The 24,834-nt window shown below is 43.0% G+C and overlaps 1 protein-coding gene across 3 annotated transcripts in view; it reads left to right on the top strand.

The window, feature by feature from the left end:
* The first annotated feature begins 9,464 nt into the window (after positions 1–9,464).
* Positions 9,465–24,834, top strand: part of MAPR4 (membrane-associated progesterone binding protein 4) — a 57,894-nt gene continuing 42,524 nt past the window's right edge. The window contains exons 1-2 of one of the 3 annotated variants that reach the window (XR_015691809.1): positions 9,465–9,876; positions 9,949–10,025. Coding sequence is in view for 1 of the 3 variants with exons in the window: in XM_087684308.1 (XP_087540434.1) it covers positions 9,652–9,876; positions 9,949–10,025 (302 nt within the window). In the remaining 2 variants the exon portion in view is untranslated. The remainder of the gene's footprint in view (positions 9,877–9,948; positions 10,026–24,834) is intronic. The other 2 variants (XM_087684308.1, XR_015691808.1) reach the window with 2 other exon arrangements.

A 24,834-nucleotide genomic window follows, 5' to 3' on the forward strand; every position in this document is an offset into this window, starting at 1 on the left:
TCAAAAATGATAATTTCTTCTAAATAACTTGAAAACACGCTATCGCCCCAGTGCTTCCCAAAGCCACCATCGCCTGCTCTACACATCAACTAAAGTATTCACAATTGTTAGAAATTAATAAAATTAAACCAATAAAAGTGAATACCTAGCAGTCTTCAGCTACAAAATAAATAAATAGGTTGAAACTCGGTCCCAACCTTAATTCAATACAAGTGTGCACTCTAAACTCATAAACGTCCATTAATTTAAATATGTATTTTGCCGAATCACACGCTATGGAATCGTCCACTTGCACATTAAATTAACGAGACGCTCAAAAAGGACAGGCGTCCCCATCAACTTTTCACACAAGGAATCCACCTTGTGTACGAGCCTCGGCAAATAAATATAATTTTACGGAATCCACCGCAAAAGCTCACGAAATCCACCGTGGAATAGGCCTTGTAGCATCATTTCCTCTTGGTTAAGTTTCAAATATGGAGACAATGGAACACTACTAGCTCTCCATATTGAAATGCTCTAGTATCTTTCTAATGTATTCCTTTAGAGACAAACAGAGTATCTTTTGTCTCGATCTCATATAATGTGCATACCAAGAATGTGACCATCATTTACCAAATCCTTCATATCAAAGGTTTCATGCAACCTTTTCTTTAAATCATCCACATCCATGACTGACTTCCTAGCAATCAATATGTTATCCACATAAACATCTTAGGTTTGCCTTCCACAACAAACCTCTTAGCTTGTTATATGTAAATACCCTCATGCAAGTCTCTATGCAGTGGTCTTTATATGCATGTGAACCAACTCCATGTCTCTCTAGCAAACAAAGTAAGAATCGTATGAAGGGTAGTTGTCTTGACTACTAGTTAGAAGATCTCATCAAAGTCAATCATTTTCTCTTGCTTAAATCCTTTGACTACCAATCTTGCCTTAGGCAATGTATCAAATGGAGATACCTCCAGCTTGGAAACCCACTTACATGTCAATGCATATTTTCCCTTAGGCAAAGGAACTAACTCCCATGTAGCATTTTTTACCAAAGGATCCATCTTTGATTGCATAGCTCTCTCCACTTATGGCTATCATCCCTAGTCATAGCATCAACATAACAAGAAGACTCACTACAATCCGTGACCATAACATAGTCCAAAGACAAACTATATCTATTTAGTGATTTAGAAACCCTTGTAGACCTATGTAAAATTGTCTCAGTTGGAGCCTCTAGATGTCCCACTTTTCTATCCTCTAAGACATGAGGGTATCCACGATCCCCTACCATGCCTACCTCAGATTTGCTAGCTATATAAGCCCTACATCATGTGGAATAGGTTGTACAATCTGCCCATGTGTTAGTTGTCCAACCTCTTGAAATACCACGTTACAAATCTCAACCATTTGATAGGTTTCTTATGCATCTTACATGACTCTCCATAGCCAAGAAAAATATATTTCCTAGACTTAAAATCAAAGCTTACTCTGCTTATCCCTAAATATACACATAAATGCCTCATCACCAAACCATAGCTCTTCTAATAACTTGATATCCAAAGGCTTGCAAGGAGACTTATTGATCAAATATACTACTATCTTTACAACTTTAGCCCAAAATCCATTAGTGAGACTAGCACTAGAGAGCATACTATGGACCCTTTCATTAATTTTGTTGTTCATCTTTTTTAGTTACACCATTTTGACAAAGATTCACAAGAGTTGTCAACTCTCTCTCTTGCTTTATGACTTGCACAAAAGTTTATAACCATATGCAAGACATACTCTCCACTATTATTAGTCCTCAAGCATTTAAGCTTCTTGCATAACAAATTCTTTGCAAACACTAAGAACTTTTAAAATGCATTCAAATCATCCATCTTCTTGAAAAGAGGACAAAAAAGCCCAAACCCAGCCTTGTGGCATCCTCTTTAAAAGCAACAAAGTACAATGCTTCACCCAATTAAAGCACAGGCATTAGCCCACACAAATCACTATATGAATCAAATCAAGACAATCTTATCTTCTACTCCTACTACCTCTCTTATGCAATATTTTAGCTTATCTTCCAAGTGACAATGCTCATAAAAGCCAAGATCAAAAAAATTTACACAAAAATAGTTCAAATGGGACAAGCTTCAATTCGAATGATTAACATATGCCCCAAATTGTAATGCCATAAAGGGACAAATGGTTATTCAATGATAGCTACAATCTAGTCTTTAATACCATAAATATACAAAAGATTCAAAGTACAAATTTTGATTTTTTTACCATAACAAGAGATCCCTTGTAAATCTTCAATATATGATTACCAAATATCACTTTATAATCACAATTATCAAACTGGTCTATATTGATCAAACAAGTTTATAATATGCCATACATTCCATGAGATAAAAGAAGAACCATTTGTAATCACAAGTGTATATCCCCAATGCCAACAATGGTGCATACGTAGTTGTTTCTGAAATGGACCCATCTTCTTTATCCAACATCATAAGTAGAGAATCACTCCCTATGTGGAGTAATGTGAAATAATACTCCAAAATCCAGAAGCCAATTCTGATATATGCCATTACCCCAACAACCAAGAATGCATCACCAAAAGAGAATACAAACAAGACAACACCATCATCATTGCCATGTGCATTAATGTTCTCAATCTTTGCCTTGCTTTTCTCTTTACCGTCATCCTTATTTTCCTTCTTGCCTTTTTGCTTGCTCTTTCACTTTGCAGCAATCGTTTTTTATGTATCCCTCCTTGTTACTACAAAAGTATCATTCTACATCCTTTTTCTACATGACTTGCTTCTTGGTTTACCTCTCTCATGAGAGTTCACCCAGCATTTGACCATCCTCTCATCATAAGTGCATTGGAGCTCTTTGGCCCTACATTACTTTTTTTGTTCACCTTCTCAATGAGCAAGCTACTCTCAATATTAGCACTTGTAAGACTACATGTAGATGCAAAGTTACTAATGCTAGTCTTGATAGTATCCCAACTCTCAGATAAGGTAACTAATAAGAACATGGTCTTCACTAAATCATAAAAGATAATCTTCCAATATGTCAATTCTTTGAAAATAGTGTCAAATTCACTAAGGTGATCAATAAGTCTTTTAAGCTAATTAACCTGTGAAATTGCACTTTCTTTTTCATATAGGTCACTAAGCTTTTTCCATATGCCATATGCACTTGCTGTATCTTTCACATTAAAATACACAAACTTTGAGGGTATTGACATAATAGTAGAGCAATCCAACTCATCTAATTTCTCCTATACATTTGAATACATGTTCTTAGGCTTTAATCCCACTATATTTAATTGGCTTCACCTACTTCTTTTGGACCGATACATTGTATATTTTCTCTTTCCAATATGAAAAATTGATACCACGAAGGTTTTAAATATTGAACAAAGCATTCACTGAGATTTTTGAATCAATCATAATGACATAAGTATGTATGCATGCCAAAAACAACAAGGTATACCCAATTGCAAGCTCAATATAGATCAATAGATTACAAATAGAGTGTCTTCAAAGCTAACAAATGGGTATCCAAATATCAAATAGGCATAAAATTGATGGAAAAATGATAGTTTAACCCTTGTAAAGGCATATGAATTTTCTACAAGTTTTCCCAAGTATTTTAGCTATCTTTTGAGCATAAACAATTATCAAATATACGAAATACATGCAAACTGCCTTCACAAATCAATTTCAATCCGCACCACCAACTAAAATTATAGCCTTACAAAAAGGGTTCTGTAATAAAATAGATTCCACATAGCTTCTAGATAATGAAAAAATATGGAGAATCGAATGAGTAACTTGATTCATCAAAAAAATCAACCAATGTCATTTTCAACATAAATAACCTCTTTGTGCATCTGGATTAGCAATACAATTCATAAAGCATCAGGATCCTTGCAAATCATCAACTCTCTCTCTCTCTCTCTCTCTCTCTCTCTCTCTCTCTCTCTCTCTCTCTCTCTCTCTCTCTCTCTCTATTTATTTATACGTTACAAACACAAGTAGACCTCTCTACTTCAAAACAAGCAAAGCATGAGCCCCCTACTAGATACAAGTCGACCCCATTCTTTCGAAAAATAAGAAGCCCATGTGCTTAAGCAACCCTTGTGCTTACAAACATCAAAACCATATACTGGGCTATTGTAGCCCCAAATCAAACCTCAATGGCTCAAGCACCTACTTGACTCAAATCTAGATCCTGATCAAGAAGAATAGTACACTTATGAATGTGTGGGCAATAAGAATTGATGTCGGAGAAGAAGCTCGAATCCATGACCTTTATGAAAAAGCTTCACTCCTCATGCTCCTCACTCCAACCACAAGCTCCCATGAACATCAAACATCGCTCTGATATCAATTGAGAGGAAAGCAATGGTGGGATACAAGGTAGAAGCTATGGAGTGCATGAGGGTTGACATAGAAAACACAATAGAATTATTGTGGGGTACAAAATTAATGGCACCCTTATTCTTTATTATCTTCACTTGTATATGACTATATGGTGTATACATATACAAGGGGTGCCCACTCAACTATTGAACATTGGCCTTTATCCGAAATCCTAGTTCATAAATGTATGTGTGTGACTAGTCTAACTATAATTAATCTATAATATGGATGCCTATGTCATTAACCTAGTGTGTGAGTCTATCCATGTGTGTGTGTGTGCGCGTGCGCGCGCGCGTGTGTGTGTGTGTAAAGGTAGTTAAGTGTGTGCTGAGTGTGATGTGTAAAGAGTAGGGGTTTTGTGTTTTGTAGGGGTTTTGAGTGTTGGTTATAGGTGCTTTGTGTGTGGGAATAGGTTTGTGTATGTGCAGAAATGTGTGTATGCATGCATCTTTGGGATAGTGGGTGACTTAGTATAAAGTGCATAAGCATGTAAATGTGTATTGTGTGGGTTGTGTTTGTGTGTGTGAATTTGTGTGGGTTTTATATACGTGTTTAGTGCAATTAATATGTGTAAGTGTTTAATAGGTGAGTGTATGTGTGAGGTGCATTAATGCTAAGATGACACAATCTAGCTGCCACTTGATGATGTGACAAGTTGCAAGGGATTTGATGAAATGATGGCATCACCGAGACTCGATGTCAAAAAGACACTCGACCACAGGTGGCGATGATTGCAACACACGAACTCAATGACTAGGCACACAATGAGGTGGACTCGATGACAGGGTGGCTAGCTAGACAACAAAGAAGATGATAGGGTGGCAAATCCACAACTGATGGACCTCACTCGAGTACAACCTCCAATGACTTGATCACCGCTGGTGATAATCACATTATTCATGATCGCCTTGTCCTCATGGTAATTGATAAGCCAACTACATGTTTTCCTTTAATGGCACACCGCATGATAATCCAATCCCTTCATCGATATGCACACACTATTCACAAAACACATTTTTGCTACTAGATACAAAAACCTCTAACTCAAATTTTTGGAGAGATTTTTAATCAAATTATACACATTTTCATTTCTATAACTAAAAATTTTCAAGGGTTCAATGTTTAAATCTTCTTATTTACATTTTGAATGATTTTTTGAAATTTTTACAATTTGCTTTACATTAAATCTTGGTTTTTCATGAACAATGTACATGCACCACCCAAGGTAGTGGAAAGTAACTAGCCGCCTTGGAGTCAACCAAGAATCGGCCACAGGGATACAAGTCACCACATGCTTCATCGATCATTAAATGAAATGGGTCAACCAATGAGTTGGTCAACTGAGGCTTGAAAGAGTGCTGCCTAATCAATATGCCCACAACTCTAGTGGTAAACCCTAAAACAAGCCAATTGATGCGCCCATTATGCCATATTGATCACAACAATAAATCGTGGTACCACAAACATTAACATTAGGTAGCATTTGTAGATTCAAACAAAGATGCAAATGAGTCTCACATGAGCCACAAGCAAATCTGAGCAATGAAAACAAGAACCACGCTTCCCAATCATTAACAATGATGCTCACCAAGCATTAAGGATCAAAACTCTATCATGACATATGATCACAAATACATCCACAACCTCTATTTCTATCATCCAAGACATGGCGTTGTTTCCATCAAGCTCTTTCCTTCTATGCACATGTAACCAATGGAACAACATAATGAACAATAAGTGTAGATGGTGAGTTTTGGTGTCTTTGCATTTTTGTGTTGTTCTTGATTCAATGCATGCACAACCAAACAAGCATCGGAAGCATGGTATAACTGCAATCCATAATAATGGCACATGGTTTGCTTAAGCAAGAAGAGTTTGAGTTTTTTTTTTCTTTTATTCTAACAAATCCAATATTTCCAATCTCAATCTAATGAACTAGTTCATTCTGATTGGGTGTTCCTAAACTAGTTGCATGTGTTTCAAAGTATGCAAGTTGTGAGCATGTATGTTTGATATACCATCAATCCCATCCACACTCAACCAGACAAGCCTTTTCTGCCACATCATAGGTGAAATGTCCCCCTAGGATCCAACCTGCACAGAAGATATGATACAAGCCATGTTCGCAACAAAACAAACTAGACATCAAACTGACCTCCTAGCCATAGAGCAAAATGAGCTCACCCCCAAGCCTAAGAGCTAGCAACACTCCAAGCCACAACCACATTCCAAAGGTTGGCATCCCATACCACGAACCCACACCGTCCTAGTGTATGGATACATTATCCTATGGGCGCCAAGAGTTTAACACTAGTGATCAAAGTGTCCTTAGTGCATTTCACACTAAGTCATTTCATCACTACTGTGACCGATGCTATTAGTGCATGCCTGGATGTCCATGGACATAATAACTGGAGTGTGAAAAACGGAGGAGATCTTGATGATTGCATCATCCTTTGTCCCGACAATGGAGCCAAAATGTTGGGCTAAATACACAACGATTGAGACATTCGATAAACTTATATTCTTTTAGAAGCTACAACTCGCTTTAGCAACAATCCCTCAGCTTGTCTTCTTGACACTCCACTATAACTAGCCATGCATCCTTCTTTCGAACCGAAGAAAGCAAGAAGAAAGAGATGCAATATTGCACCTTTAATTCCATAGAACACATAAAATATTTGCATGAGTCAAAGTGAGAATATATGAACTAGTGTAAGAAATGGGCTTGCCCTCTAAGTACAATTAAATAGAGTATGAGACAATGGGGGTTGAGTGTGATTGTCTCTCTTTCAATCAAATGAGTTGAGGATTAAGAGACATTTTGACAACTAGGTGCATTCTTGTATCCCTACACACATACATGATAGGCCTTTCAATCACTTCTCATGCACTACACTACAAGGCTCCTTGGCCTTTTTCCTCTTGCATAGTATATCTAATGGGCAAGATGTGCAAATGTACCGTCAAATGTGGTACATCTTTTCTCTTCCTTAAGGGAGTCAATTTGTCATAGAGTTCATGTTGGAATAGATCTTGGTTCAAGATTGTAGTAGTGGAATTAGGGGGCAACTACATTTTGACACAACAATCTTTGCTCTATCCCTAGTTTTCCCCTTATTATAGGTTAGACTGAAGCTAAAGCTTTTGGCCTAAAAATCATGTACTAATTGAATATTCTTGTCCTACTTTGTAGCTCTAGTGTCTTCATTTTTACTACTAGGAGGAATAGTTCTCTGCCCTTCTTTTCCTTGAGAAGGTTGAACATGTCTTTAGTATGTTTGTCAAGACTCTCGTCCTACCATTCTCTGCTAATTGAACTAAGTTGTTGAGTTTCAATGGCCTCTTCATTTTTAATTTCAACCTAGCCTAAATGAGTTCTAATTGGCCTAAAAATTTTGCATTCCTTTCTAATAGTTTGAGTTGACAACAATGGGCATACTTTGTTGCACTTTTTTCATTTCTTATTTTAATTGCCTTGTTCTTTACATTCCTAAGTAAAACTTGGGTTTGTTTGAAAGCTTCATTCCATGCATGTGAGGACAAGGATCCCAAAACTCCAAATCATATTTAAAACATCTTTGAACATAATTTAACTTGAATAAGAACATCTTTGAACATAATTTAAAACATCTTTGAACATAATTTAACTTGAATAAGAACAGATCGTTATGGAGCTATCTTGATTTTTTCATTTGATCATCCCTCAGCTTCTTATGGAAAAGCTTAAAGATCCAATGCTTGGATCTCAAGACATCCAACACAGCCAAAAACTCAATCTTTAGTACATGAATGGCACGATCAGGCTTGATCCTACCTTGAGACCCAAACAAATAATTGTTTCTATCCCATATAAACCTTAAAGTTATAGCAGTTAGGAGTGCAACTAGCTTCCACGTGCTCTCATCCAACGAAGCTTGATCAATGAAGAAAGCCACTGACATGCTGAAATTGTCAATTAGAATCTGCATGTCAGACCATGCTGGGATATGGAAAGTTACGAGAGAAAGAGAAGTTGGGATATGGAAAGTGAGTAGAATATGTAGCACAGAATGCAATGTTGTTTCACCAAGCTTGAAGGATTCATTTGTTTTCTACATTTCCTCATCGCATACCACTTGGCCAATCCACTTAAATTCCTAGGATTTTCTTCGAAAGTTTAAACTAGGCGTTTCATACGTCTATGAAGTGCTTGATAAGAGAGGTACCGGCTCCTTAGAGAATAAACAAGAACAATACTTGAAAGCAAGAGATTGAGATTGATTGAAATATGTTGTGAAGAATGCAAGTCACAATAGCTAGATCATCATCCAAATAGAACAAGATGTTGTTTCCACCATGCAGAGCCAAGTTAGTAAAATGTGTAAGGGTTCTATTTTGGCTTAAGCATCCATTTCATGTATCAGATCATCCTTTTTTAAATTTTGGGGCATGTGTTTGTTGGCAATGCCATATCATTTGTTCTTTGGGTTTTCAATTTTTCTTAATCTAAACTAATTTTAAAATCAAAAGATATTTGCTCTTCTTCACTTTCCAATCTCCACTCACACGCTGTACCAACAAGATAGTTTACTTTTTTTGGGATTTTTGGGAGAAATTTAGGATTAAAGCACACGTGGAATTTAATGTGAAGTTTACTTTGGTAGGCTTTTCAAAGTACATTGCCTTTTGGTTTTGGCCTACTCACAACATCAATTATGGGCGTGCAAGACTTTTGGGAGTAATTTAGGATCAAAGCACAGGTGTGATTTTCAAAGGTCAAGCTTAGCTTTTATAGATGCAAGTACTTGATGATAATTTCTACGAGAAAATGTTAGAGCTACATCATATTTCAAAATGTAATGTAAGGATTTTTTGAAGTGAACATATATTGTGCCGCTGGGGATGTGTGAGATGCAAGCTTTGACCCTTCAAACTCAACCCATACCCCAAACACTACTCCATGACTGTATTAGTGTAATGTAAGGATTTTTATAATGCATGGTAGAGATTATACTAGTAATTACCTGATGGTCTCGTGGCATTTTACAAGCGTAATGTAAGGTCGTACATTAGTATTTCGAAGTGTAATGTAAGGTCAAGCTTGCTGTACATAGCCTTTTGCTTTCGGTCTATAAACATAAATATTGTAAGGTTAATTAAGGGCCTTGCAAGGCTGCTGGTGTGCAATTAAACTTCAGGTTTGTGTATTAGCATCATCATCACCACCACCATCATCATCAGTGCTGTTATGGACGATCGTCTCCCTGCTGGTCTCCGTTCTCGAAAGCTTTTCCATTCGCCTGACAAATCCACCCTAAAATCTTCCAAACAAGAAGAAAACAATGCTCCGGTCGATTCTCCACCAGCCGACGAGGAGCTCATCAACCCTGCGCCAGCCTGTCTGGGTCTCGCCATAGCTGTCGGCTTTGTCGCTCTCATCCTGTATTTTGCCTCGGAGCCAGTTATTCACCCTGTATGTCTCCACTCGCTATTGGTCAGTTTTATATAAGCGATCAGGCCTGTTGATTGCCTCTTTCATATACAGAGAATATGGACCAAAAAGGAGCTGGCCAGATACAATGCTACGGACGAGGAGCTACCGATCCTTCTCGGCATTCTAGGGTAATCTACAGCATCATTATGTTCCTTTGAGCCTATAGTAAGCATCATTATGTTTCTTTGAGCCTGTACCTATGCCTTTTCTCTGGGTTTCCGTCTGTATGTCTAATATTTGGTGGAAATTTTCAATTTCCATCTTCGTGTTTGGCCGAAATTCCACTGTGCACTTCCATTTCTCAACGAATGACTTTTCGGCGGAAACTTACTGTTTCATTTTGTGAGTTTTTAGTGAGATTTCCAAATTTACCTCTTCATTTTGGCCGGAATTTACCTCTTCATTTCAAAATTTGATGGGACCATATTGGACTAGGAATGAGCATGTCTCTTGTCTCCAAGAGTAGTTCCTCATATTAGTAAAGAGACAGTTACAAAGGACACTTTACAGATGCTTCCTCTACCTTACATCTCTACCTTAAGCCACACCACACCTCCCCCCTCGAGGGAAAAAAGATGGACATATTTCTTACTTTGTATGGGACTTGATAGTTGGACACGTCTTCAACTTGGACACTCCCAACGCGTAATGTGGGGAAGGCCATTGCATCATAGGGGCTGCAACGATTCGTACATAACTTGACATTATTGAAAGGGGCTAACAACATGCTGAATATGGATGCATAGCAAAATGGGGTGGCTAATTCTGCTTGGGTACATCACTTCCAGGCATGGGAAACATCCTTGAGATTGGAAAATGCATTAGGCTGCTATCCCAATGCACTTGCTCACTTGAGACGCCCCAAATTCTCGGAGCTTGTAATGGCTGTGATGTACTTCCTCTCCAAAAAAGGGTAGAATGGCTGTGACGTACTTCCTCTCCAAAAAGGATTTGGTGTCAATGCTGGCCTCTTATTCAAGAGTTTATTGTGTGAATTCTCGAGCTATTTGAAAGCTATAAATAATTGCACCATTGAATACGTGAGATTGCACAACGGAAGAGAGACACACACACACACACACACACACACACATGAAGCAAAGGATGAAGAAATACTGCACTCATTGAAGAAGAATGTGAATACAATGATGATGGACTCATTAGTCCTTGCATGCGGGCCAAGCGTAAGTGAGGGCACGAGATCAGGCTCATGACAATGGCAGCACCAAGCATAGAAAGTCGGAGTGTGGGCGTATGCACTTGCAAAGGGAAGATTGAAGGTTGAAGAGTGTGTGTGTCTGCCAAGTGGGGGGTTGGGTATAAATTGCCAAAAATAACCAAATATGGCCGACCTACATTAGGGGAGGCCATAAATGCTGGATGACCATCAATAAGTGTCGGTCAATGAAGAGAAAAATGCCAAAAAGAATAGGGGTGATTCCGGAAAAATCCTAGATGACAATGACAATGTTTGCAGGTGTAGGCAAACCATGGAAAGCAGTAACTAGCCTAGGAATGCACACAAGAAGTCGACAAATAAAGAAAATGCACCTAAACTACCAGAGCTCCTATGTCTTCGTCAGACTCTAACAGGAGCTCACAACCAGGAGATTAGAGACTAACTTAACTAACATAGGCATGCTAACTATCATGAGGGTGTGAGAGTGCGCAGCGAAAGAAGAACACGAACACAGAGGAGAGGAGAGAGGAAGCAGAGAATGAAGGAAGAAAATCTGCACTGACTGAGATGAATGCTGAATACACTGGAATGGACAGAACAGTCCCTGCACGCAGCCCGGAGCGTCAGTGAGGGAACCAGGACAGACTGGAAGCAGAGGCAGCACCAATGCCGGAGACGGAGACGGAGGGAGGAGTGCTGAACCTGCAGAGCATGAATGAGATGAATGCTGGACTGACTGGGGGGCAGCTATAAATAGCCCCCAGCCAGCAAACTGGCCGACCAGCTAAACTGGCCGACCTGGCCAGATCTGGCCGACTATGGCCAGATCTAGTCCGACTAGCCAGTTCTGGTCCGACTGACCAGAACTGGTCCGACTGCCCAAAATAATGGGCAGTCACCCCAAAAACAGCCCAGATCTGGGCTGTAAAATGCCCAGGGCTGCATACAGACTAAGGCAGCCTGAAAACACACTGACAGAGCTCCTCTGTCTCCTGTCAGACTCTGACAGGAGCTCACAACCAGGAGATGACAGACTGAGACTAAATAAGAGCAGGCTAACACCCCCTCTCAACTCCTGGGAGAGTCTGAAGACCCAAGAACCGCATGTGATGAAGCAAAGAAGCCTGAGGCAAAGGCTTCGTAAAGAGATCAGCTGCATTGGCTGCCGTAGGACAATAGACCACCACCAGCTCCGAATCCACGATCCGCTCTCGAACATAGTGATATTGAACCTCAATGTGCTTCGTACGAGCATGAAACACCGGGTTCTTGGCCAGAGCAAGAGCACTCTGGTTATCCACGCGCAGCTCCGTAGGTCCGGTCTGGGAAAAGCCAATCTCCGCGAGTAAGCGACGGAGCCAAACTGCCTCCATAGCGGTCGAACATAGGGCCCGATACTCAGCCTCTGTAGAAGAAAGTGCCACAGTAGGCTGCTTCTTGCTGCTCCAAGAGACAGCACCAGATCCAAGGGTGAAAGCATAACCTGTAGTGGATCGTCGCGAATCCACATCACCTGCCCAATCAGAATCACTCCATCCAGAAAGGGTAATCCCATCTCCATACATGATCCCAAAGGATCGAGTCCCTTGCAAATAGCGAAGAACCCGCAAGGCCGCTTGCCAGTGATCCTGGGTAGGAGTCTGCATAAAGGAAGACAATAAAGCCACCACAAAGGAGATATCCGGCCGAGTGTGAAGCAGCCAGATAAGAGAACCGACAAGGCACCTGTAACGGGTGGGATCGGTAAGAGGAACTCCAGCTGTCAAAAGCTTGGACTCAGGGTCCATAGGGCATGAGATAGGCCGACACTCAGCCATATCAAACTCCGAAAGAAGCTCGGAGATGTACATGTGCTGCGAGATAAAAATGCCCTGTGCCATCTGATAGATCTCCAGACCTAGAAAGAAGTGAAGGATCCCTAGATCCGCCATGTCAAACTCCTGCTGTAGAATGGACCGAGAATGCTCCACCTGCTGAGTGTCGCTCCCTGTAATAATAAGATCATCCACATACAAGATGAGAAACACCGAAAGAGAATCCACAACCCGTAAGTAGAGGTTGGGATCATAAGTGGAGTGCGCAAAGCCACTCTGTAGAAAGAAGCGGTCAATCCGCTGGTACCAAGCACGAGGAGCCTGCTTTAGGCCATAAAGAGCCTTCCGCAGCCTGTAGACATGATCCTCCTTCCCCTGCACAAGAAAACCAGGAGGCTGTGAAACATAAATCTCCTCCTCAAGAACGCCATTCAGAAAAGCAGACTTGACGTCCATCTGATAGACAGGCTAACGGTGGTGAGCAGCAAGAGCCAAAAGCACGCGGATGGTGGACAACCTAGCTGTAGGAGCAAAAGTCTCAAAGTAATCCAACCCTGCACGCTGGGCAAAACCCTTGGCAACAAGCCTAGCTTTATGCTTGTCCAAGGAGCCATCTGCAAGATATTTGGTCTTAAAGACCCATTTCACACCAATCACCTTCCGTTTCGCGGGACGCAGAACAAGCTCCCACGTATGGTTTCGCTCGATGGAGTCGAGCTCGGCCTGCATAGCCTGTCTCCAAATATCCTGTGCAAGAGCCTCCTCCACAGTGGAAGGCTCGGAATCCTGAAGAATCTGTGACATAAGAGCATAGTTCACACATAGTGAACTGTCCCGCTGGGCCTGTAAACGGGCTGATCGACGAGGACCTGTAGAAGAAGCAGGAAAGTGAGTAACACCTGAATCCTGCATGAGCCGGCGATACCATAAAGGAATCTTGAGAGACTCCTTCTGTGAGGGAGACCGGGGGGTCTCCGGAACCTGTAAAGCACCCAAATCGGAGAGGGACTCCCCCTCACCAAGTGAAGGTAAATCCTCCGCATCTGAAGAAGGCTGTATATCCCGTGAAGATCCCGAAGAGGCGGTAGAAGAGCTCGTAGAAGACGAAGGCACATCCACCAAAGGGGAAAGGGAAGCCGAAGGAGGAGGAGGAGGAATAGGGGGGGTGCTAAGGGTGATCCTGGAAGGAAGGGAAGGGAGAGAAGGTTGGGGGGGGGGGGGGGTCCGTCGATGATGAAGAAACATCGGAAATAGAACCATCAATAGGATCCTCAGAGGCCGAAGCCTCATCAAAGATCACATCCCTGCTCACCTCAACCTGCCGCGTCGTCGGGTCGTAGAGCCGATATCCCTTCGTGGTCGTACTATAACCAACGAAGATAAGCTTTCTCGACTTAGAGCCGAACTTCGTCTTCCTCTTCTTCTTGTCCACATGGACAAAAGCATCGCACCCAAAGATGCGAAAATGGGACACGGAAGGCTTCTTTCCAAAGAAAGCCTCATATGGAGTCATGTCCTGTAACGCCGAAGTCGGAGAGCGGTTGCGTATATGCACCGCTGTAGCCACCGCCTCACCCCAAAGGAAATGAGGAAGACTCCTATGCTCCAGCATAGATCGGGCCATCTCAATCATGGTCCGATTCGCACGCTCCACCACACCATTCTCTGATGGTGTGTTCGGATGGGAATACTCCACCCGAATACCATGATCCCTGCAAAACTGAGAGAAAAGGTGAGAAGTGAACTCTCCACCGTGATCAGCTCGAACACCACGGACTTTGGAAGTTGTTTGGGTCTCCACAAACACCTGCCACTCACAGAAACGGGAGTACGCCTCGCTCTTGTACTCCAAGAAATAAGGCCAAACATAACGACTAAAGTCGTCCACAATCAGCATCAAATACTTGGCCTTCCCAAGGGAGGCCGTGCCCATAGGTCCGCAAAGGTCGGTATGTACCAACTCAAGCGGTGAAGTAGCCCTCCTAGAAGCAACCTGCGGGTGAGGCTGCCTGTGCTGCTTGCCCCTCAAGCAGCTAGGGCACAAAGTGTGAAGAGGAGGGAAATTAGGAAGTCCCTTCACCATCTTTCTCCTAGAAGCCCGGCGAAGAGAATCAAGGTTCAAATGACCATACCGAGCATGCCAGAGCAGCCCAAGCTCATGGGAAGTCCGCGCAGCCAAGGCTGTGAGCGTATAAAGCCCACCCTCCTGTGTACCTGTCCAAAGGGCATCACCTATAGAAGCATCCTCCACTGTGACTGCATCCTGAGTAAAAATGACTCGGGTACCTAACTGAGTAAGACCATGCACAGATAATAGGTTAAAACCCAAATCAGGCACATAGAGCACTTTGGCGGAGGAAGACCGCCTGTCAGAAAACATAGGTAAAGTCCCCACTCCATGAACAGGAACTGTAGAATTGTCACCAATGGTGACTGTACCCCCTCTGGAATGAAGATCCTGAAGCCAATCCTGACGGAAGGTCATATGTGAAGATGCTCCACTGTCGACGAGCCAAGGCTTCTCCTGTGTGGTAGAAGCTAGGGCAGTGTCTTCCTCAACAAAGAGATGCACAAACGCAGATTCTGTTGTGGCTGGGGCCGCCTTCGAGTCCTTCTCCTTAGGCTTCAAATGGGGATACTTCTGCCAACACTTCTCCTTGGGATGAGTGCCCTTCCCACAATGGGGACACTTGGGCTTCTTCTCCTTCGCATCCTTCTTATCTTCCTCCTTCTTGTCCTTGGACTTCTCCTTCTTTTGTTTCTTCTTCTTGCCACCACCTGTGGCAGCCGTAAATGCCTTGGTGGAGCCACTGGCTCCCACCTCTTTGAGTCGCTCGTCATGCTCCAAGACAAGCGGGGAAAGCTCCTCCCATAGGAGAGTCGCACGGGTTCTCGTAGTGATGAGGCTGGTGTAGAAGACATCATATCGGGGTGATGGCAGCTGAGTCAACAGAATCATCGCCATATCCTCAGACGATATCAGACGACCAAGGGAGGCTAGCTCGCCTCGCATATCCTCCATCTTCGTGATGTGCTCCTTCATGGAAGAAGAACCATCAAGACTGAGCATCCGCAACTTCTTCTCCAGGGAAATCTTGTGGGCAAATGTCTTGTGCTGATACAAAGACGCAAGCTTTGTCCATACTTCCGCCGCGGTCTTTAACCTGTGAACATGTACAAGAACTGAATCATGGAGACTCATAAAAAGAAAGGAACGGGCTTGCGAGTTGAGCCTATCCCATAAGGCTGCACGGTCCATAGAGGTGCCATCGGACGAATCCACGGGGGGTCGGTTGATGGGCGAAGAAACAAGATCCCATAGATCAAAGGTATCAAGAATGCAAGCCACCTTGCATGACCATAGGGAATAGTTGGAACCATCCAACTTGTCTTCCTTCGGAAAGGAAGGGAGAATCGGCACCTGTATAGAGGGGATCAGGGAAGGCATCCGCACAGTTGATGCAGTCTTCACTGAAGAAACCTTCGCAGTAGATGGAACCCTCTGAGATGCATGGACTGAAGAAGGACGAGTGCGAGGAGGGTCCTCCCGATGACGAACTTCACGATAGTCCCGCCTCCGCTCAGAGGAATGATGAGAAAGAAGCTCATCCTCTGAGTCTTCAAAGCCTGAGAACTGGTAAGACATCTTCCAATCTGCAAAATACCAAGAAAGGTGTGCCGCTGACGAAATAGGACCAACAGTGTGGTCACCAACCACCAGGATGCAGGCAGAGAGTGCCTACAACCACCTAGATCTGCAAAACGCAAATAGATCTGATGCAGAACACCAGAATCGAGACCACCAGCACCGGAAACTTGCCCAGACAGAGGTCGCCTGCAGGATAAGAGCAGCCGGGGTAGGAGCGACCTGCAAAACAGCAAAACGCAAGCTGGAGGAGGGTCGCCCTGCAGCAGAAGAGGTCGCCTGGCAGCAAACGCAGGGTTGCTGCGTCACTGGATGACGTGGCAGCCCCTGTGTACAGCAAATGCAGGCTGTACAGCCTTCTGATGCAGTCGCCTGGCTGGAATAGACCTGTTGGCAGCCGTCTGAGGGAATCGCCTGGCTGTTGTGGAACTGTGGGCAGCAGCAGTAAGGTATTTCTCGCGTCCTCCGTGCTCTCAATCAGGCGATGATACCATGTGAGAGTGCGCAGCGAAAGAAGAACAAGAACACAGAGGAGAGGAGAGAGGAAGCAGAGAATGAAGGAAGAAAATCTGCACTGACTGAGATGAATGCTGAATACACTGGAATGGACAGAACAGTCCCTGCACGCAGCCCGGAGCGTCAGTGAGGGAACCAGGACAGACTGGAAGCAGAGGCAGCACCAATGCCGGAGACGGAGACGGAGGGAGGAGTGCTGAACCTGCAGAGCATGAATGAGATGAATGCTGGACTGACTGGGGGGGCAGCTATAAATAGCCCCCAGCCAGCAAACTGGCCGACCAGCTAAACTGGCCGACCTGGTCAGATCTGGCCGACTATGGCCAGATCTGGTCCGACTGGCCAGTTCTGGTCCGACTGCCCAAAGTAATGGGCAGTCACCCCAAAAACAGCCCAGATCTGGGCTGTAAAATGCCCAGGGCTGCATACAGACTAAGGCAGCCTGAAAACACACTGACAGAGCTCCTCTGTCTCCTGTCAGACTCTGACAGGAGCTCACAACCAGGAGATGACAGACTGAGACTAAATAAGAGCAGGCTAACAGAGGGCATGTATTTTTGAAACCTCACTTAACATGTGGATTAATTTCTAATCACATGATGAAGTAAACGTTGCACACGTGAGGTGGAACTGGGGTTAGAGTAAATTTACAAGCCCAAGACCCAAAGAAATCACGGGATGCCAAAGGCAAAAGTTGCTATAAGTTATGCCGCACAGGTACTTGGTGGTATTTGATGCCAATTGTTGGCCTAGGTCATCCATTTGACCATAAGTGTCAGTTGGTGACACTAGAGAAGTGGCGTTTAATGATACCTAACACCAATTTGATGGTCAAAGATAGCGTAGAGACACTCGGGAATGGAAGTTGCCCAGCCAATTTAATTATTGGCCAATTAGATTATTTTTTAGGGTACCAAAATAATTATTAGATTAATTTTCAATATTTAAAGATTAAAAATTAATATTTAATTATGAAAAATACTGGAAAAACCATTTGTATAGGTTGCCACTTGTAAAAAATGCCCATGCAAGATTGAAAAACGTCTTTAGAGACTGGAGAGAAGCATTTTTATAAATTCAGCTTACAAAAGAGAGAGAGAAGAGGCTATTGGTCTGATTTGCAGCCATTGGAGGACCTTCTGAGGCTGCCAAGGGTAGGAGAAGACTAATCAACAGAAGGAGGCAACATCTACAGATTGTTGAGACAGGAGGGCAACAGCTGTAAATGACTGATTTTCTTTAGTTCTTTGTATCTACAAGCTGGTGTGGTAGGGCAGCAGCTGTATTTGACTGATTTTTAGTCATTCTTCGCGACAAAACTCTGAATTTTCTCTCTACAACTTTCCCTCTCATCTTCCCGCCATTTCACAGCCTTGCTCTGAAGATCTCAGCATTTGGACCCTTGGAGGTTGAGAAATTTTAGATTTCTCTGCTATAAATCCTAATATGCAGTAGAAATTAGTGTTTAGCAGTAGCCTCGAGAATCATGCCAGAAATTGGAAGCTCCAAGACTTGGATTGAACAGGGCTGAAGCTGTTTTTAGCCTATTTAAGTGGACGGACCAGGAAATAATTGAATTTGGGGCATTTTCCATCTCCATCAAAGCGGGTGAAGGCCAATTGAGTGCCCAAATCAAGGGGCAAAATAGATCGAAGACTTGGGGGCCACTTTGGACAGCAAGGGGAGTTGAAATACCAAAAGGGATTGGGAGAATCCCATTGTAAATCAACTTTTTCTTCAATAAAGCTAAAGAAATACCGGAAGGGGCGCTAATTTTGGGGCCAATCAGGTGTGCATTGTCCAAGATTAGTAGGTAAATTTGTATTTTTAGATTTGCATTTATTGTTTGCTGCTGTAATTAAGTTGTAATCATGGACTTACCACCCATCCATAGAAGGAAGGTTGGTTTCACTAACACCTCCTGATTTTGGGAGTGTTTGAAGACCCAATAACCTCATGTGATGGAGCAAAGAAGCCTTGGGCAAAGGCTTTGTGAAGAGATCTCCTGCATTGTCCTCCGTGGGATAGTAGGCCATGGCTAACTTGGAATCTAGGATTTGCTTTTAAACATAGTGGTATTGAACCTTGATGTGCTTCGTGCGAGCATGAAATAGAGGGTTTTTCGCTAGAGCTAGAGTACTTTGGGCAAAAGTCTCAAAATAGTCCAAACCTACCCTTTGATTAAAGCCCTAGGCAACAAGCCTAGCTTGGTGCTTGTCCAAGGAGCCATCTGCAAGGTACTTGGTCTTATAGGCCCACTTCACACCTATCACCTGCTTGGGGGGACGCGGAACCAATTCCCAAGTTTGATTACGCTCGATGGAATCGAGCTTCTTTTGCATGGCTTGATGCCAAATATCGTGTGCAAGAGCCTCCTCAACTGTAGTGGCCTCACTGACATGAAGAATATGTGACATAAGAGCATAGGTCACACAAAGTGAACTATTTCGCTGGGCCTATAAGCGAGCGGATTTGCGTGGACCTGAAAGAGTAGTAGAAATGTGAGAAACACCTGAATCTTACTTGAGCAATTGGTACCAATGAGGGACCCAAATAGGTTCATCTTGCTGTGAGGGAGATTGAGTAGTCTTCGTACTTGTAATGCACCTGTTTGGGGTAGGAACCCCCCCTCACCAAGGGAAGGGAAATCCTCCTCATTTGAAGAAGGTTCCCCCTGTGATGGTTGAGCAGCCCTTGAAGACTTCGGAGGGGAGGCTGAAGGCATGGAAGTATGCGACGGAGATGATGTAGTCGCATCCGTCAAAGGTGGTAGGGAAGCCGAAGTAGAGGGAGGAGGAGGAGGAGGGGGAGGAGCCGAAGACGACGAAGGGGTGAGAAGAAGTAACCTAGAAGGAAGGAGAGGAACTGAGGTTAGGGGAGGGTTAGTTGATAACAAAGAATCACTTGGAATAAAACCATCAGTAGGATCCTTAGAGGCTGAAGTCTCATCGAAGATCAAATCCCTGCTCACCTTAAGCTTCTGTGTCGTCGGGTTGTAGAGTCGATAGCCCTTCGTGGTAATGCCATAGTCACAAAGATGAGCCTCTTGAACTTTGCATCAAGCTTTGTCTTCCTCTATTTCTTGTCTATATGGATAAATGCGTTACATCCAAAGATGCAGAAGTGAGACATGGAAGGCTTTCAACCAAAGAAAGTCTCATAGGAAGTCATGTCCCATAATGCAGAAGTCTGGGAACGGTTGCGGATGTGAAGTGCAGTAGCCACTGCCTCACCCGAAAAGGTATGAGGAAGACCTTGATGCTCCAACATTGATTGGGCCATCTCTAGCATGGTTTGATTGGCATGCTCCACCACACCATTCTCTGAAGTGTGTTTGGATGGGTATACTCCACTTGAATGCTATGATTCTCGCAAAATTGAGAAAAGAGGTTAGAAGTAAACTCTCCACCATCATCTGCTCGTATGCCATGAACTTTGGAAGTAGTTTGTGTCTCCACAAACATTGTCTACTCCCAAAAATGAAAGTTCGCCTCGCTCTTGTACTCCAGAAAATAAGGCCACACATAACGATTGAAGTCGTCTACAATCAGCATGAGATACTTGGCTTTCCCAAGGGAGGCTGTGCCCATAGGTCCACAAAGGTCGGTGACCAACTTAAGCGGGGTAGAAGCCCTCCTAGTGGCAGCTTGGGGATGTGGTTGGCTATGCCAGTTGCCTCTCAAACAGCTAGGGCCTCTCAAACAACTAGGACACAAAGTGTAAATAGGAGGGAAGTCAAGAAGTCCATCCACCATCTTCTTTCGAGAAGCTCGTTGTATAGCGCCAAAATTGAGATGACCATAACGAGCATGCCAAAGCAGCCCAAGGTTGTGGGAAGACCTCACGGCTAAGGCTGTGAGTGTATAAAGCCCAGCCTCCTAGGATCTTGTCCAAAGAACAACACTTGTAGAAGTATCCTCTAGTGTCACCACATCTTGTGTAAATACCACACGGGTATCAAGTCGTGTAAGACCATGAACAAACAAGAGGTTAGAACCTAAGTTCGGTACATAGAGAACTTTGGCGGAAGAAGACTGCCTGTCTGGCAAGTTGCAACAAAGGAATAGTTCCCATCCTCGAACGGGAATTGTAGAGTTGTCACCAATGGTGACTATGCCCCCTTTAATACTCAGATCTTGAAGCCAATCTTGTTTGTAGGTCATCATTATTCCTTTTGTTCAGATCATTCCGTCGATCCATGAGAGTAGAACAAACCAAATTGAAAAATGCTTGTAGAAAAGTACCCCATAATAGTTGATAGTAGATTATGTATCCATTAGAATTGAATGGTACATGCGCTAGAATTGTGCCATTTATTTTGCCTTGGAGGTGGCCATTAGCATCTGAATTAGATGGCTGATCTATATTTGCTCTAACCAGCCTATAGAAGGGTCACATATTTGAAGTTCTTCGTCTTCTAAGCCAAGTTGGTCCCTAAGACCTATGATAGTGGGTTTGATAAGATTTGTACCTCCTCTTACTGAACCAGGTCCAACTTTGGCTGCATCTGCCTTGCTACGGGATTTAGTTTGGGTAGATGTAGCCTTAGGGACAACATTCTTCCCTTAGATTCTTCTTAGAGACTTCTTGGCAAGTTGACAAGACACATTTTCCAATGTGTGGAAAGAAGGATTCTGAGGAAAAGTGCCACACACAATGTGAGACTTTGGGTAAGCTTCTTCCTTCTTGGTGCCTTTTTGGGTGGCGGTTGATGTTGACAACATCAGCTTCATCTATCTGAGGTGGGGGCATGCATGGTGATTGAGTGCATTTCCAAAACTTGTTTCCAATTGTATCATCTATATTGAAGAGGTTTGAGAAGGGCAATATCCATGCTTTGCAGTTGTTGAGGGATGATATGAGTAAGGTTGTAGCTATCTGTTAGAAGTGGTGCAGCAATGGAAGCATAGACACGTGCTGAAATAAATTGCTGAACACAAGACAGAAGAAAAAGAACAAAAGATCAAAAGAACACTGCAAAAGAAGAGAACTCAGAGATGTGTTCAGGAAATGGAATCCATATACCAAACACGAGGAGAATGATGTGTACAATAGTGAGTCATTGGCTGTGTGGACACCAGCACTAGCTCCTCACTTTAACAGGAAGACCACCTGAAGAATGATGATGATTGAATGAGAGGAGGAGGAGCCACTGAATAAATAGGCCCAAAATATGCCAAATATGGCAGCTGGTCGGCCAGCAATAAATGCCTAAATAATCGCTAAAATGACCATATAAAATGCCTAAATAACCTAGTAATATTAGGCATAGTCCAAACTCACACATGATCTAACTATACTGCTAACATTATCATCCTCCTCTTCCATTTGAATGTTGGGTGATGCAAGCCCTAAAGGTTCCTATAAATCGAAAGTAGTAACTTGAGGGAGCTTGTTTTCTTCTTCTTCCTCCATGCCATCATCATCATCTTGCTCTTCTTCTATTCTATGTTTTGCATCTTATTTTTGCTCTCAAAATATCCTCCTTTTCTTCATCTTCATTCCTTGAGCATAGAGAGCTTAACCATCCAAATTTTTGCATGAGTCCCTGTTAGGCTTGTCAAAATAGGGTGATGAAACGGTATACACTCATACCATATTAGAGATATAGTAGGGTTTGTGGCGAGAAACATAAGAGTCTAGAGCAAACACTGAGAGAAGAAGAAACTGAGAGAAAACATAGAAAAAGAAAACGATGAACGATGAATCATGCTAAGTGAACCAAGCTGATATAGTGGAGCCAAAGCTTTGAAGATGATTGCATTGTCCTACTTGATAAAGGGGTAGCACCTGAAGGAAATCTACATAGTGAAGGGAGCGAAACAAAGTCCTCTAGCGATAAGATATCGAAGGTAATACTAAATGGTGAAATAAAGGACAACTAGCTGTAGAGGGAGTGAAATGTAGTCCTTGACCTACCAGAGATGAAGTATATGCTAAAATCTCTCGGAGATGATGGTTGCTATCAAGGTGACTGCTGGGCAGCCAACTGGAGAAGAAAGCACAAGAATATTTGATGAAGATGTCTTTGTGTAAGTGGCTATAGAGAGGTGATTGTTGGTAGCCCTTTAGGAGTGCAGAAAACACAACAACATAGGTATCTAATGTAGGGTTGATAAAGTGGGTGTAACTTGTTGTAGACGGCCTGAAATTGCTGCAAACACAAGCGTGATGATGATGCCAATGAGGAGGGCTGAGGCCAAATGATATAGGTTGCAAATCGCCAGGTGGAGATGGAAGCAAAAGCCATGAACTGTAATGTCCTCCTCGTGGGGTGTGAACGGCAATGGAGAGGATGGAGAAAGGAGAGAAGAATATGGAAGAGAGTGATAGTGGTCAAAGGAATGGATGTGTGCGATGAAGAATGAAGGAAGTTAGTGCTGTATTTATAGGCACATATTGTCTTGAGTGATGCCCCAACTCTCTAGAGTGGTGCCCATTAAAGTCTCTTGGGTGGTGCCCCAACACTAAATAATGATTGAAAAAAAGCATTTTTGGGGCTGTAAATGGAAATGAATATAGGAATGAAGTAGAGGAAATGTATTGAATGACTTGGTTTCTCAACACCCCCTCTTAGGCCCAAAAAGGAGCGAAAGAGAAATGAGAGAGGATCAACCATGAAATCTTGGAGTTCCACTTGTAAGGTGATCTATAGTGAAGAGTAGTAGACATGATGAGCTGATAGTACCGGAAACTCAACCTTGGGAGAGAAGCCACGAGCTCTGTTACTCCATGCTGTAAGGTATATGAAGGCGTGACCACCAAGCCATGGGTGGTTGAAACATCCAAAACCCCAAACTAGGAAGAACCCATAGATCCTGGGTATGAATGGGGAGAGGAATCAATGGGTGAGATGGCATGAAGATGTTTGTTAGAGTGCAGTGAATGCAAAAGTGTATGGACAAGATTGAAAGACGATGAACACAAGAGAAGAGGGAGAGAGAGACACAATAGAACACATAAATCTGCAGTAAATGAATGCTGAAATGAAGAGGGTAGATATACAAATAGGCTGTCGAAGTATCTCCTTAAGCCGATCTTTCTCACAACTTGAACACAAGTGATTGTGGGCTGGCTGCATGCTGAATATAAATAGTAGCAAAATGGTCATAAAAATGACCGTGTCGGCCAGCTAAAACTGGCTAGCTGGGCCCAACTAGCCGACTGCACACAAAATCACGCAGCAAATCAGCGATCTGCCTCTAGCATGCCATGTGGCACCGCTGCTTGCCCATAAGTTGTTTGACCTGCTGGGAAAAAAAGTGCTCACTCACAGTGACTGCTGAAAATGCCCAAAAGCTGATAGGAAAGAGAGCTAATTGTACAACTATAGCTTGACAATGCTAGTCCAAGGGATGGCTAATTTTCTAACACCTGCTCTTAGATCTTGGACGAGGCATAAGGCTTAGGGATTCGGAGTGCTGGTGAACGGCTTGAGGAAGCGCCTTTCTAAACAAATTTGCCAAGTTGTCCTTTGTCTTGTTGTATACCACATCAATGGTCTCATCCGAGATCTTCTCCTGAATGAGATGGTAGTGTATCTCAATGTACTTCGACCCAATATAGAATACAGGGTTCTGTGCCAAGGCAATGCAACTCTCATTGTCGCAATGAAGTGTCATAGGACATGTTCGCAAGCAGCTAAGGTCTTTAGTAACCTCCGAAGCGAGTCGCGACACTATCTCACATGTTGTGGAAGATGCCGCTCTATAGTCCTCTATAGTCCGCCTGTGTAGAAGAAAGGGCAAATGTGGGTGGCTTCTTGCTACTCCATGAGATGA

This window comes from Lygodium microphyllum, chromosome 9 (assembly GCF_053477565.2).
Source record: "Lygodium microphyllum isolate KBCC chromosome 9, Lygodium_microphyllum_v1.1.10, whole genome shotgun sequence".
Taxonomy (NCBI): Eukaryota; Viridiplantae; Streptophyta; class Polypodiopsida; order Schizaeales; family Lygodiaceae; genus Lygodium; species Lygodium microphyllum.